This window comes from Eptesicus fuscus, chromosome 4 (assembly GCF_027574615.1).
Source record: "Eptesicus fuscus isolate TK198812 chromosome 4, DD_ASM_mEF_20220401, whole genome shotgun sequence".
Classification (NCBI taxonomy): domain Eukaryota; kingdom Metazoa; phylum Chordata; class Mammalia; order Chiroptera; family Vespertilionidae; genus Eptesicus; species Eptesicus fuscus.
Genome location: NC_072476.1, coordinates 85,663,696 through 85,677,199, shown reverse-complemented (window position 1 = coordinate 85,677,199; position 13,504 = coordinate 85,663,696). Strand labels below are relative to the sequence as shown.

General features: G+C 57.6%; 1 protein-coding gene across 1 annotated transcript; it reads right to left on the bottom strand.

The window, feature by feature from the left end:
* Positions 1 to 5,167: 5,167 nt before the first annotated feature.
* On the bottom strand, positions 5,168 to 10,657 carry IRX1 (iroquois homeobox 1). Its single transcript, XM_008162048.3, has 4 exons — positions 10,120 to 10,657; positions 6,301 to 7,324; positions 5,887 to 5,959; positions 5,168 to 5,611 (listed from the first exon to the last, which is right to left on the bottom strand). The coding sequence occupies exons 1-4, from the start codon at positions 10,393 to 10,395 to the stop codon at positions 5,554 to 5,556; spliced, it is 1,431 nt and encodes a 476-aa protein (XP_008160270.3). The 5' UTR covers positions 10,396 to 10,657; the 3' UTR covers positions 5,168 to 5,553.
* Positions 10,658 to 13,504: the final 2,847 nt, after the last annotated feature.

Below are 13,504 nucleotides of genomic sequence, written 5' to 3'. Positions count from 1 at the left end.
CCCCCAGGAACACCTCGGCTGAAACTGCAAACGAGCAGCAGAGAAATGGAGTGCGCTCCTTCCCTAGTCCACAGGGCAGTTTGAAGTAGAAGGAATAAAGAATAAGGGCCCTTCCGTTTAGATGATTTACACTGTAAGCGTGATTTCTGCCACCCAGCCCGGACCCCGCACCAGCAGGGACTGACGGACGGTGGGGATGGGGGAGAGGTGGTCGGAATCCGGAGGCGGGGCCTCGCTGGGTATCCCCTTTCCCCCACCAGCCTCCTGTTGCAGCCCAGGCCATTGTGTCTCCGCATTCAGCCCCAGCGCTCAGGACGCCGGATAAATGGATTAGGGATCAGAGACCCCGCGGGATCCTCAGAAGCCAAACAGCAGCGCGCAGAAAGGGAAGCCCCTTGCGCCCCTTACGAGGTGAGTAGGGGGCTGCTTGGCCTCTGCTCCAACCCGGACCACTGCCCTTTGCCTGCCTGGGAGTACTGGCCTTTCCTTCCCAGGACGTCAGGTGGGGCAGGGAGCGGTAAGCGGCATCTGCCCTGACTCTGGCCTCTGCCTGCTCGCCAGGGCGCAGCGGTTCAGGTCAACACCTTGGGGGCTCTGGACACTTGGCCTGAGCGCCATGAGTCCCTGCTGCCTGAATGTGAGATGGCGAGGTCCACTGGGGGACCGGGAGAGGGAGGGGGGCTGGGGAGCTCCTAGGTTCAGGGGCCACCTCAATTCTCTGACTTTCTATTTAAAGCAATTTCAGGATTTTAGGCAGCTCCAGGGTCTCCTTGGCCCGGGCCACAAGGTGACTTTCCTGGGTGTTGGGCCTCTCCCTCCATTGAAAATAAATGTTAAAAAATGAGTGTCACAACTGTATTGGTTGAAGATGAATAAACTGATATTATATATTAACACATTGTCTTCCACCTAAAAGTTCCTGATTTCTTTTTATTTAAAAATAAATTAAAACACTGTCATGGGCCTCTAACTGTACTGTGGGTCCCACATCCAGTGTTCCCTGTGCTGACGAGCCAGCTGCCCTCAGAGGGCCCATTCTCAGAGGTCCTCAGTGGGAGGGAAGCGGATCTATATCCAGCTTCAGAAGCAGGGGCACAAAAGGCCCCCAGCAGTGACCTTCTGTGGCCTTTCAGCTTGGGCTCTATAATTAGAGCCCCTGGCTCCACCAGGCTCAGAAGACATGGGAAGCTCTCCCTCCCCAGCTGAGCAAGCACCCGATCACGGGAGGGGGATGGGGGGCTTTTTACTTGGAGACCATTCATCCGATCCCTGGGGTGGGCAGCCATAGCCAAGGAAATGTTTGGGGGTGAGAGTTTGTTCCCTCCACACAGGCTTAGGGACATCTCCAGGCAGCTGGGAGGGCCATCATTCCCAAAGCACAGAGGCCCTACCTCCTAGCTGTCTCCTGGCCATCCACCCTGGATTGCAGACCTGAGCCACTCCCTCCCCTGCTTGCCCTCTATGCCTGGAGCGAGGTTCAGGCCAGCTAGATATGGCAAGAATATTCACCAGGACACCTCTGGGACCTGGCAAACTGCAGGGCCATAAGGCTTGAGCTCAGTGTCTGGTACCCCACAGATTCTCCTTTTGGGTTCTGGAAGCCCAGCTGACTTATCAGTGCTAGGTTCTGCGATGTGGCCATGCAGAACAGCCTGTAGGCAGACCTATGGGGTCCCTTAGGGCCTCCCAAGTCCCCAAGGCCCAGGCACCCCAAACCTTCAAGGAACACCCCTATCCAGCAACGCTCCTTGGGCCGGACTTCCTTCCCTCCTGTCAAACCCCACCCCCCAACTTTTCAACCCCAGGGTCAAAACCATATTCCAGCTGGCAAACTGAACCCTGTCACTTTCTGAAGAGTGTTGAGGGCTCCAATCGCCCCAAATCAGTGTCCGTAAACGCAACGTCTCTACCTGGAAGGCCCGGCCTCACCCTGCACCTGCCTTAAGAGGAATCATCTGGAAGGGAAGGGAAGAGGAAGGCTGAGGAGGACTGAAATGGAAGTGCCCAGCTGGGGAGAAGAGTTCTGGCAAAGGGTCCAGGGTTCCCAGCCTCCCACATAGGGCCAAGGGCACCTGGGAACCACAGCCCACCCTGCCCTCCCAATTATATTCCCTCCCTCCCTCTTTTCCCTTTCTTCTCCCTCCCTCCCTTCCTCCTTCCCTCTTTCCTCCCCCGCCCCACTTCTTGGCTTCTGAGCTCTGATAAAGTCCCATCTACAAGGACAACAGAAACTTTATAGGGCATGATTCATCTGGTGGCGCGCCCCTCGGAGCCAATGCGCGTATGACATTAATCAGTGTCAGACCACTAAAACCAAGATATGAATATGAATTCTCCATATTGCAGGCGAGATAAATGTGCTGGGGAATATAATTGATGGGAGGGGGGAGGGAAGAGCGGTGGGAGCAGAGATTCCCACAGGTCACGATTGGGGTGGGGCCTGGGCCCACTCCCCAAGTTCTCAGGCCAGGAATCTAGAGGGGCTGTGCCTCAGATGCCTGGGCTGAAGCAGAAAGAGGAAAGCCTCCAGACAGGATTTCTTACCCTCTCCCCCCCCCCCCCCACCAGAAGACTCAATGGAGACAGAAATCTGTCCTGGACACAGGGTAGTCTGTCACCTATGGAGGAGGGGGTACCAAGGTCCAAACATTAATCCTGTGGTCACAGAACTACTGCCACCCTCTGGGTCTGTCCCCTGGGCAGGGGTGGAATGGGACAGCACCTTTGCGCATGCAGAAAGCTGCAGAGGAATTTCTGCTTTGACTTTAGAAAAAAAAAAGTGGGTGTCTATGTCTTTCCCCAGATATTTTAGGAGCTGAAATGTTATTTGCACAGGCATTCCCATGGGGCCTGCAAGCCCGCAGGCTGCACACACCTAGGTAGCTGCATCGTTGGGAAAGATGTAAACAAATGGCACAGAAAGAACAAAAATGCTCTTCAGTGTTCCATTAAAAATTCATTTCTAGCTTTTCTTTTGAGAAAAATAATTCTGAGGCTGATGATCTGACTTCTTTGTACAGGAGGCTTCTCTAGTCCCCAGGAGTGAGCACAGGCCTTACTTACAGGCCACTGAGCTCTGAGGCCTGGAGTCCCACTGGTGAGCACCTGCTGGCCCAGCCACCTAAGGGACAGCGCTGGGGATCCCGAATGTATCGGATTAAAAAAGAAGAATAAGAATGGATTTATAGAGTGGGCAAGCAGTAGATGCCGGCCTGGACCATCCTATTTGATTTAAGAGAGTGGAGGCTCGCCGGCAGAAGACTCTACTGCCCACCTGAATCCCACCTGGTGCTTCCAGCAGTCGCGCAGAAGGGGTCTCCCAGCACACGGATGCCAAAGCAGCAGGTCCTTGGGCCAAGGACTCCATTCCTCCGCAAAGGCTCAGGACACCTCTGGTGCACACTGTCTCCAAGAACTCTGGAATGAGGAGGGCCCAGGGCTCTGACCTCCAAAGCCCTAGAGGAGGAACTCCTCTCTGAATCCGCATACCCCACTTGAGACAATGAAAACAACCTGCTTGGACTCTGGGAACCACTCCCTCTCCCTCCCCCCACCTCCTCGCCCCCCCAATACCAGCAGCCTACCCAGCAGGCCAGGCACCGCATCCCCAAAACTCAAACAAGTGGGTGGCGCCCAAGAACACAAAAAAAACCACAACACCGCAAATCTAAGCTTTTGTCCGCGGCATTCCCAAGGGCCAGGACCCCCAAATTCTGCACCACACCCCAGGAGATCAGCGCTGCCTTCAGGGCCTCATTCCTCTTTCGGCCCATAGAGGGAGCCTCGAACACGTCCATTCGGACTGAAAGCGACTCCACCACGGCCTAAACCGGCCTTCCGCTCGGCTCCGAAGCCCCGTTCCTCCCGCGGCTCCACCCGCCCCGCCTGCTGCGCACCCCCACCCGCCAACCATCCCGGCTGGCCCTCGCCACGTCCTACGCGCCTCCTTCACGGGGGTGGGGAATGGACCCTTCATCTAAACCGCTGGGCGCGAGGGGCCGCTGGAGAAGGAAGCGACCACCAGAGAGGGTAACGACCCAACCTTTTCAGAGCCAATCACCCCCTTTCCCCAGCCACAGAGGAGCCGGAGCACAGCCCCGACCCTCGCCGCCACTAGCGGCCCGGGACCGAGGGTCCTGAAGGGGCTCCAGGGCCAGTATCAGGCCCGGGTGAGGGGCGGGGGGGGGGGGGGGGTGCGGGTAAGGCTCTGTAGGAAGCGGGGACTTGGCCTCTTCCCCACTGGGAAGATTCCCCCTAAGGCCACCTCCTTCGCTCACTGGCAGTTTTGGCAATGTTTGTTTTCACAAATTTAACAAAGTCATCTTTACCCTGAGAAGCAGGCTGCTGCGGCGGGTCTTGCTTGGAGCGAACCGCGGTCCCGAGCCTCCCGGCCATTGCCTTCCCGCGTGCAAGCGAGGCGGGAGCGGGCCAGCATTGTCTCTCGCCTGACTCCCAGCCGCCTGCAGGCCCCGCCTAGAACCTCTGGGGATTTATTTGGTCCTTGGCTCGCTCACTCGTTGCACCCACTCGGCGCAGTAATTTAAAGGGGGCGTCCCTTGAAGACCAAAACCTCCCCTCTTTTTGTCCCCACCACCACTACCCAGTCCCCTAGCTCACACGCCCAGAGAACACCCCCCTACACTGCAACCCCGCCTTCCATCAGGCGAGTTTTTAAAAGTCTTCCAATTTCTCCACGTTTGATTTAACCAAATAACTAAAAATACATTCAAAGCAAAATTTCATACTTCATTATGTCCTCATTCTACCCATGAAAGACCTGTGCAACCATGCAGTTGAGACAACGAAGTATAAATTGATTTCAAATTTGAAGTTCCCCTTTGGGGACAAGATTGGAAATTTTTTTTTTCTCCACTGATGCCCACTTTAAGAAATCGGTTTATAAACGGACTAAAATCGAATTCATTTCCGTCCTGAGAAAGGGGTGTCCCAAATATATGTGTAAGAGTTGTTAAGAATCAAACTGCCAACAAGAAACTGCCCTAATGACAATATCACAAATTCAACAACCAAGACTGAGAAACACCCACCTTCTGGGCGGGAGCTCTCTGAGGGGCCTCTCCTCCCCACGCCTCCTCGGGCACTTGGGCCTGGCGAGAATTCTGGGACTCGGGTACCCACAGCCACAAACAGCAGCAGGAGCAGTGGCTTCGTTTCATTTAGTTTATTAGACAAAAATATATGATTTAGACAAGTTCGCTGACGCGCTATTTACAATCTGAAATCACTCTATATACAGAAAGAAAGAAAAAAAAAAAGACACAAGCACGTGGGGGCATTTACCCAACCGATAATCAACCAGAGCCTGGTGACAGCCACCAGAGCCCCGTCGCAGGCGGAGGCCAGCTGTCTGGACTCCAGCGAGCTCGGCGGGGACGAACCCCTTTCTGCAGAAAGCGATGGACGGGAGTCGTTGACGCCGTTGCCATGTTTGTTCTTTACACCAGTCTGAAATATTTGTCTTAATTCCTCCCTCATCCCCTCCCTCCCGAACTCCTCCCCCCTCCCCCCGCAAAACTAAAAGAAGACCCTGAATCAGGCGGACGGGAGGGCTGCTAGGATCCGAGGCGTTCCCTCCTGTGGGGCCAGCGAGCTGCAGGGAAAACACAGCAAAACAAAAAGGCAAAGGCACTGTCAGAGGATGGACGCTGGGACCCCGCATCGCCGGGTCAGCCAGCCAAGCGCCCGGGGGGCAGGGCAACGGATCGCCTGACCCTCGGGGCTCCCGGCTCGGGAGAAACCTAGGTGAACCCAGCTGGCCCGGCCACCTAGGCTGGTGGGCAAGGTCCCTTCAACACTGACTGTGTGCCCCACCGCCAACCAGCCCTGCTCCCTCCCCGAACCAGTGGTAAAGCAAAGGGCACTCACTTGTCGCGCACCGGCTGGAAGGGCGACTTTAACTGCTGTGGCGGCGAGTCCGGCCTGGGGACAATGTCTCTCTCTGCGAGGGAGAGGGAGAGGCATAATTAGGGCCGGGAGACAAGTGGGGGTGAGGGTGGGGGCAGAAGTGCGCAGGCCTCCTCCCCAACTCATTCCCTCCCGCCACTGGGGCAGGGTCTGACCCCAAGAGAAACATCCCCCTTCTCCTCCCTGCAGGCCTGTGGTGGCAGCGCACAGCTCTCTCGGGAGTGCCCGAGGGCCCTGGCCATGCTCCCCGAATTCAAATGAAGGTTACTGCTCAGCCGGGCTCCGTGGCCACTGCGTCTCCCTCCCGGGCCGGTGCCTCCCCATCCCCACGATCAGCCCAGGCCCATGACTGGAAAATCGCTCCCAGGGCCATACCTGGGAGCGCAGGGCTGCTGCGGGCGGAGGCCTTGTCTCCGTGGAGCATCCCCGAGGCTACGGCGACGGGCGGCGGCGGCGCGGGCAGGTGCGGGCCGTGGGGTGCAGCGTGGGGCGTGCCGACACCCAGAAAGGAGCGCATGTTGAGCAGTGAGCCCTGCGCCAGGAAGGCCCCGTTGGTCCAGTTGGAGAATTTGCCGATGTGGCAGGTGTACAGTCCGTGGCTGGGCAGGAAGGCGGGGTGCTGCAGCGGCGCGCCCGCAGGGGGGGCGTGCGCGCTGGGATGGCCGGAGGGCGGCGGCGAGGCCTTGGGCGCGCCGTCGGGGCTGGTGGCTGTCTCGGCCAGCGACCAGATCTTGGGTTTGCTGTGAGGCGCGCCCTGTAGGCTGCCTGCCGCCGCGCCGGGACTCAGCAAGCGAGTGCTGCCGGGCTCCGGGACCTCCTTGGCCAGGCCCAGGGGCGAGCCTTGGGTCTTGAGCGCGTCCGCGGCTGCCAGCGGCGATCCCTGGTCCCGAGCGAGGGCGGTGGGCACTGTGGGCGCTCGAGGGGCCTCGGCCTTGTCCTCATCGTCCTCATTGCTCTGGTCACCATCGTGCTCGTCGATCTTGTCGATGTCGATGCTTTCCAGATCGATCTCCTCATCGTCCTCGGCCTTCTCGGGGTCGCCCTCCGTGTCACTTCCGAAAAGGGCGCCGTCCTCCTGGTCCTTGCTGCGTGCGCCCCACGTCACCTTGTTCTCTTTCTTGAGGCGCCGGCGTGCGTTGGCGAACCAGGTGGAGACCTGCGTGAGGGTCATCTTGGTGATGATGGCCAGCATGATCTTCTCGCCCTTGGTGGGGTAGGGGTTCTTGCGATGCTCGTTGAGCCAGGCCTTGAGCGTGCTGGTGCTCTCGCGCGTGGCGTTCTTGGGCCGCCCGGGATCCCCGTACTGGAACTGGCCGTAGGGATAATAGGCCGGAGCCGTGTGGGCAGCAAAGGTGGCAGGGTGCACCCCGGGGTTGTCCTTGAGTTCATACTGTGAGCCCTGTGGCCACGCGGCCCAGCGAGGGAGGAGAGAGAGAGTAGGGGTGGAGAAAGAGAGAAAGAGAAAGATGAGTTCCCAGAACTCAAGGGAAAGTCAGGGGCAGCTGGTCCTGTCCGCTCCGGAGCAAAAGGCCCCAATTCAACTCCCTCCCCCCCCTCACCCCCGCAGATGGAAAAGGGTGGGGTGGGGGGTTTAGACCGGGGTTGCCTCCAGGAACTGCCCTTCCATAGATAATGGAGAGTTATTCTGTCACCCAAGGAAAGTTCTAGAATCCTTGCCTCTCTGGAAGGCCACAGTCGGAGCAGCCCCTGGCCCCTTTCAATTTCTCCAGACCATTCTCTGCCCCCAGCCCCCACCCCCACAACAACACCAGAAGTCGGATTTACAAATTTACCTCACACTGGCGGGAGGGGAAAACCTTTTAACAAGTCCTATAAAACAGATTCTCCAAACCTGAAGAAGCAACAGCCAACGCCCCCACCCTCCATCCCTGAGGGGGTCAAACAAAATAAACCGCTTGGATTTTCTTGGGGCTCAAATCACCTAGCAATTTAAAATGAAAGCACAGCTCCTTTTGGCTTCCATGTTAATCTGCATATAATGGCTCGCCCACAATTAAAGGTCTATAGTGGTGACAAGTAATTTAAAATTTTAATCCTGGCCATCACGAACAACAATAACAAAAACACCATTTTTTTTTTCCAAACACAAAAGAAGGGCTTATCGGTAAAATATTAACGCAAGGGCCACAGTGCCAGCTGAGAGCGAGGAACCGGTTTCCTGGGCCTCTTTCTCCTACTTTGTCTCTGAAGTTTGACTTTGATCTGCAGCGAGCAGCACAAACTGTGTGAAGGCATTTAGAGGCCCTGATTTATTTGCAATCAATATTCTTTTTATCATCAGTAGTAAAACACAGCTAGTCAAATTATCCCATCAGGTTTTTTGGTAAATAACATTTTATCTTTCTAACAACCTCATTAGGCCTCATTATTACCATAAATTGCCCAGACAGATATTCCACTCACAATTTTATCTTTCGACTTCCAAAGCTCTAGTCTTGACAGCCTGGCCTAGCATCTGAGTTTGGGTTTACGCTTCCTTTCCAAGAACCCACAAGAGACCACAAAGAAACACACCTCTTGAGGGGGAATTTCTCTGCAGTACCCCCTTAGCAAAAAAACAAGCCTCTGCCTTCCCCAGGGCACTACAAGACAAGCAGGTTCTCAACATAGAGCTCGCGTCCTCCCCCACCAACACAAGGGGGTCCTAAATAACACACATCGGCATTCAAAATTTCTGTAAAAAATTACAATCCTCCACATACAATCAGCCAGTTGCTATTCGCAGAAGAGGGTTCCAGACTGAGAAAGTTGTACAGAGCAGAAGATTTCTTTGAGCAGTTAGTTCGGTGGTTTATGCCACAGAGAAAAGGTTTCCTTGGCCAGATTTCGTTTTTGCCTCATCTTTACAAAATGTACTTTGCACATTTCTAATGCTTTTGCGTGTGACTGTAAAGAAGACGTTGCGGCCTCTTCTCTGCTGGGAATTCTTTTTTGAAAGGATACCTTGTAAATCTCTCATCGCTTGCTCAGTGTCCCGGCTGCCAGAACAAAATGAGAGCTGATCTTTTTCGATAGCCAGCGACCTGAAAAGGCAGCTGGGGCCGCTTTCAGAGAAATAGGCTTTCTTTCCAAAACTACAAGAAAAAGTTACAGGAAAACCCACTGCAACTTTGCTCGCGGGTGGTTGGTGGGTATTTATTTCCGCTCTTCTTCAGCGAGTGGGGAGACCTTGTGGTGGGGGTGCCTAAAGAGCTGCCTTATCCCGCCCGCAGCAGCTCAAGAGGGGGCTGCTTCCCTGGCCCCCCGCGCCGGGCATGCAGATCACCAGCAGCCCAAGTTTCAGCCCGACCTTGCATCGGACCAAGGAAAACGGATCCAGCGGATCAATAAACTGGCCCTTGCTCTGCAGAGCCCCCGCCCCCACATCTGACACCCACTGGAGCCGAAGACTAAGAGAACACCATTTATTTTAAGCCCAGGGACACTGTTTTCTTTAATCCTCCATTATGTAACCAAGGGAAAAAGTGTTTTTCTTTTGGTGCAAATGAAATGAAAACTTTGGCAACTTACAAAAGTCAAAGCAAACACCATTTTAGACGCCAAAAAATATTTCAACTTTTTTTTTTCCCTAAATCTCAATTTTGCACACACACCATTAAGAGACCCCATGGGCCCCACGGCCCGCCCGTCCGATCGCCATTGTTACGTTGATTTTGACAGCATCGGGCAGACTTTAAAGTCGGTTACAACTGTGTGAGCTCTGCCAAAGAAGGGGAAACCACATCTCCCCCGCCCAGCCCAAAGCCGGGTCGGAGGGGACTCCTGGGAAAGCGGGCTGAGCTGCCAGAGCCTCGCCGCCTGCCTGGCCGCCTCCACCCCGGGCCGGGGCAACTGGCGAGCTGGGCCCTGACCTCCAGCGTGGGCCGCGCGCCCGGGGCCTGCTCCTGCGGCCTCCTGACTACCGCCGAGACCCCCTTCGTGGCCGGGCCTCCCGTCTGCCCTCCCGAGATGGCGGGGCATTGCCCGCCGGCCCCTTCGCGTGCCCAGGACCCCGCTGCCTCGAACCCACGGGCAGGGCCGCTCAAGCTTCCCGCCCCGGCCAGTTCCTCCCGCCCGCCGCTCTGCCTCCCTCCCGCGCGCCCCGCCGCCAAAAGCCTCCCTGCCCCGGGGGCCGTGGCCAGAGGGGAGAGGCCGCCCGGGTGAGAAAGGCGCGCAGCTGCCGGGCGCACTCACCATCTGCGAGAAGAGGCTGAGGTCCGCGGCGTAGGGCAGAAAGGCGCTGTAGTTGGGCGCTCCCGCATAAGGTCCCGCCGCCGCGTACATGCCCAGCACCGAGGTGACCGCTGCTGCACCGGCGCCCGCGCCCAGGTCCCCAGCACCCGGCCGGCCCGACGAGGCGGCGGCGGCCGCCGCCGCGGCCGCGGCCAAAACGCCCGGGCGCTCTCCGCCATAGGCGCCAGGCCCTGCGGCGCTCAGGTATTGCGGATAGCCCAGCTGCGGGAAGGACATGTCCGCGGAGTCGTCGTCGGCGGCAGCGGGCAAGTATTAAAGGGGCGGGGGAGGGAGGCAGGGGGCTGGGGTGAGGCGCGGCGGGGGGGAGCGGGCGGCGGGCCGGGCGCGCTCTGACCGGCCCGGAGGCGGGGGCCGGTGGCTGCTCCTCGGCCCGATGCTCGGTGGCGCCCGGCTCCCGGCTGCGCCCGGTTCCGCGATCCCGCGCCGACTGTGGCGGCCGCCCTCCGCTCGGCGGCGGGGCTTTCAGACACAATTTGAAGTTGATGCTTTGATTGGCATCCCCTTGAGCGCTAGCCCCGCCCCCGGCTCCCCTCCCGCCCCCTCCCAGCCTCCCGCCTGCCTGAGCCGGCCTCTCCCGCCCCTCCCGGCGAGCACGTGGTGCCCCGCGCCGGCCGGGCCACCTCCGCCTGCCTTGGGCGCGCAAGCGGCGGGGCAGCGGGTGCGGGCCTGGTGGCCGCGGGCTCTTTCCCGACCGGCCCCCGCGGCTGTCTGACAACCTGTCGACACCGGTTTACAGTTGTCGGACACTGGGGTTTGCTGTTTCGCAGCCGAGGTGTGTCTGCTGTTTCATAAAAACATCTCGGCTCCTGCTTTTCCACGGAAGGGGCCGGCCCGGGCGCGGTGACAGCCAGCCAGCCGACGGGGAGCGGCCTCTCTTCCGAAGTTGGAGCTGCCTTTGCTTTCCTGGACGTCTTTGGCAGAAGTGTACCCAGATGCCCTCGATGTGCCACTAACCCGGCGTGGCGTGCCATCCGATGCGCTCTGGCGTCCCAGGGGCCCCCACTAGGTATTAAGTCATATGGAAATGACTGACCTTGCTGTACTTGAAGAAGCGGGAAGGGGCCAAACTCTGCAACCTTTCTCTATTGTGGAAACTTAGCGAAAGAGAACCCTAGCTGAGAAGCCACTTGCTGGGGGAAGCAGATGCCGTCTATGGTAGCGGTTTCTTGGGGGCGAGAGACCTTTTCTTGACAGAGACGGCATCACAGCAGCGCAAGGGAAACATTCCAGGTGCCCAAACTGGTAATGAGAGAAGCCCGAGTGGCCTGGGCGCCCCTCCTCTGCCCCCTAGGTGTGCAGGAAGTAAACTTAAGAGGAGCACGCCAGCCCGAGGCGGCTAGGTGAGCAGGCCAGGGACAGGATGTTCCTCTCCACTCTCTGCCCTAAGGAAAGAGAGAGCCTATGAGGCAGGACCCAGCACTGCTGGTTGGCACCCCGTGGCCAAGGGCCTGGCCGCTCTAGGGCTCAGATGCGGAGTGCACGGTCCTCCTGGGCTCTCTGTTCTCGGACAGGTTGGGCAGGCAGCCACCGAGCTTTACTCCATGGCTTGGTTCCCATGGCCCGGATGGGGAGCCTGTCCAGGGTACCGGTCAGGGCTACTGGGGCCACTTTGCCCCGCATCTCCCCTGCAGCAGCCAGAGCTCCCAGCCGCGGATGGAACCTGCAGGAATTTCATTCACTGGACTCTGGTGTTGTACTTCGTTTGTGCTGTTTGGAGCTGTGGGATTGAGGCTGATGTCTGGGCTGGGTCCCCAGCATGCTCTGTTGCAGGCCACCCATACCCCGGTTACTAACTGCTGGGATCATGGAAGCCCAGGGACTCTGGCAGCATTGGGATGGCTCCCGTTTCTCCATTTTGGGGATTGAGGACAGACACAGAGCCACTGCCCATAAAAGTAACGTCATCACCAGCTCTGTACTGAGGATGTAATTTCTTTGCTCAGAGTCGGGCTTTATTCTTCTTCATGCTGCTGCCCCCATCTTCCCCCCAGGAGCCCCAACTCTCTCCAGAAATATTCTTCTTCATGCTGCTGCCCCCATCTTCCCCCCAGGAGCCCCAACTCTCTCCAGAAATATCCTGCAACTACCTGGGCTCCTTTCCTGCTGTGACAGATTCTGGAGGCAGGGGGTAGGTGCTTGGCACTCCTGCTCTGGGAAGTCCCTAACCACAGCTCTCTCCTATTCCCCAGCACACCTCCCGGCACCCCAACCCCTTCTCCCCAGCATCCAAAACAAACCAAAGGGCCAGCTCCACCTCTGTTCACTTTAGCAAACTCCAGTGTCACATTTCAGGGCAACAGGTAAACACGGGGGAGATAAGCCCTCTTGTGTGACCAGGAGAATGAGGTGGAATGTAAACCAGTGTCAGGATCCAGCCACAAGGACTGATCATCTCCTTCCCACCTTACCCCCAAACGTCCACCTTGACATCTGGCACCCGGTGGCTATCAGAACCTGGCGGGGGAGGGGCTAGCAGAGGAGGCTTTGTCCTGACCCTCACCAGCCCAGCCACGCCACCGCACCATGCTCTGCATGTATTACCTCCATTCAGGTCATGAAATGATTGTAGGTTCCTGGAGACACCTGGGAGGTGAGTGGGGGAAAAAAAAAAAAAAACCCTGGAAACCAGCCTGAGGATTAGCCAGTTATGGAGGAAATTAGAACTAGAAAGGACTGGACTTGCCCCAAGGGAGCCATGGAAAGGTGCCAGAGCAGCAAATGTGGCCATTCTCTGCCCAGGGCTATGGGCTGGGATCCTAGAAGACCCTGGTGACTGAGATCACCTCTTCCCTTCTTTCTCTTTGGCCCGTTATCAGAAAACTTCCATGAAGAGGACTAGGAAGTTATAAGAAAACTGCCTCCAAAGCATCCGATTGGAGAGGGGGAGGGGCAGAGAAGGATTGAGAACTTGGTGGCTCAGCTTTGCCAGGGACAGTGTCCTCCCTCAAGTAAGCCCTCTACTCAATTTTAATCATCACATGACTAAGTAGGGCTGAGGAAGGCCAGGGTGCCTGAGCCAGAGGAGAGGCTCCTGCCAGGGACCTTGGCCTGATTTCACTATACTCCTCATGCAGGTCCAGTTCACCAGCTCCGCCCTTTCAGGTCCGGCCATCCCTCTGCTGGCCTCAGTGCTGCGGGGCAAGTAGGAGGGAGGAGTTGGGTCCTGCTCACCCTCTGGCACTGGAGGGGGATGAGAAGTGGGGCTCCTGCATCCCACTGTCGAAAACCCATGGCCTCCTGCGTGTGGCTCTGGGTGAGGGAACTGGAAGAGGCCGGCTTCTCAGACCCTCAGCCACTGTTGCCGCTTGGCACGGGATCCCTCCCG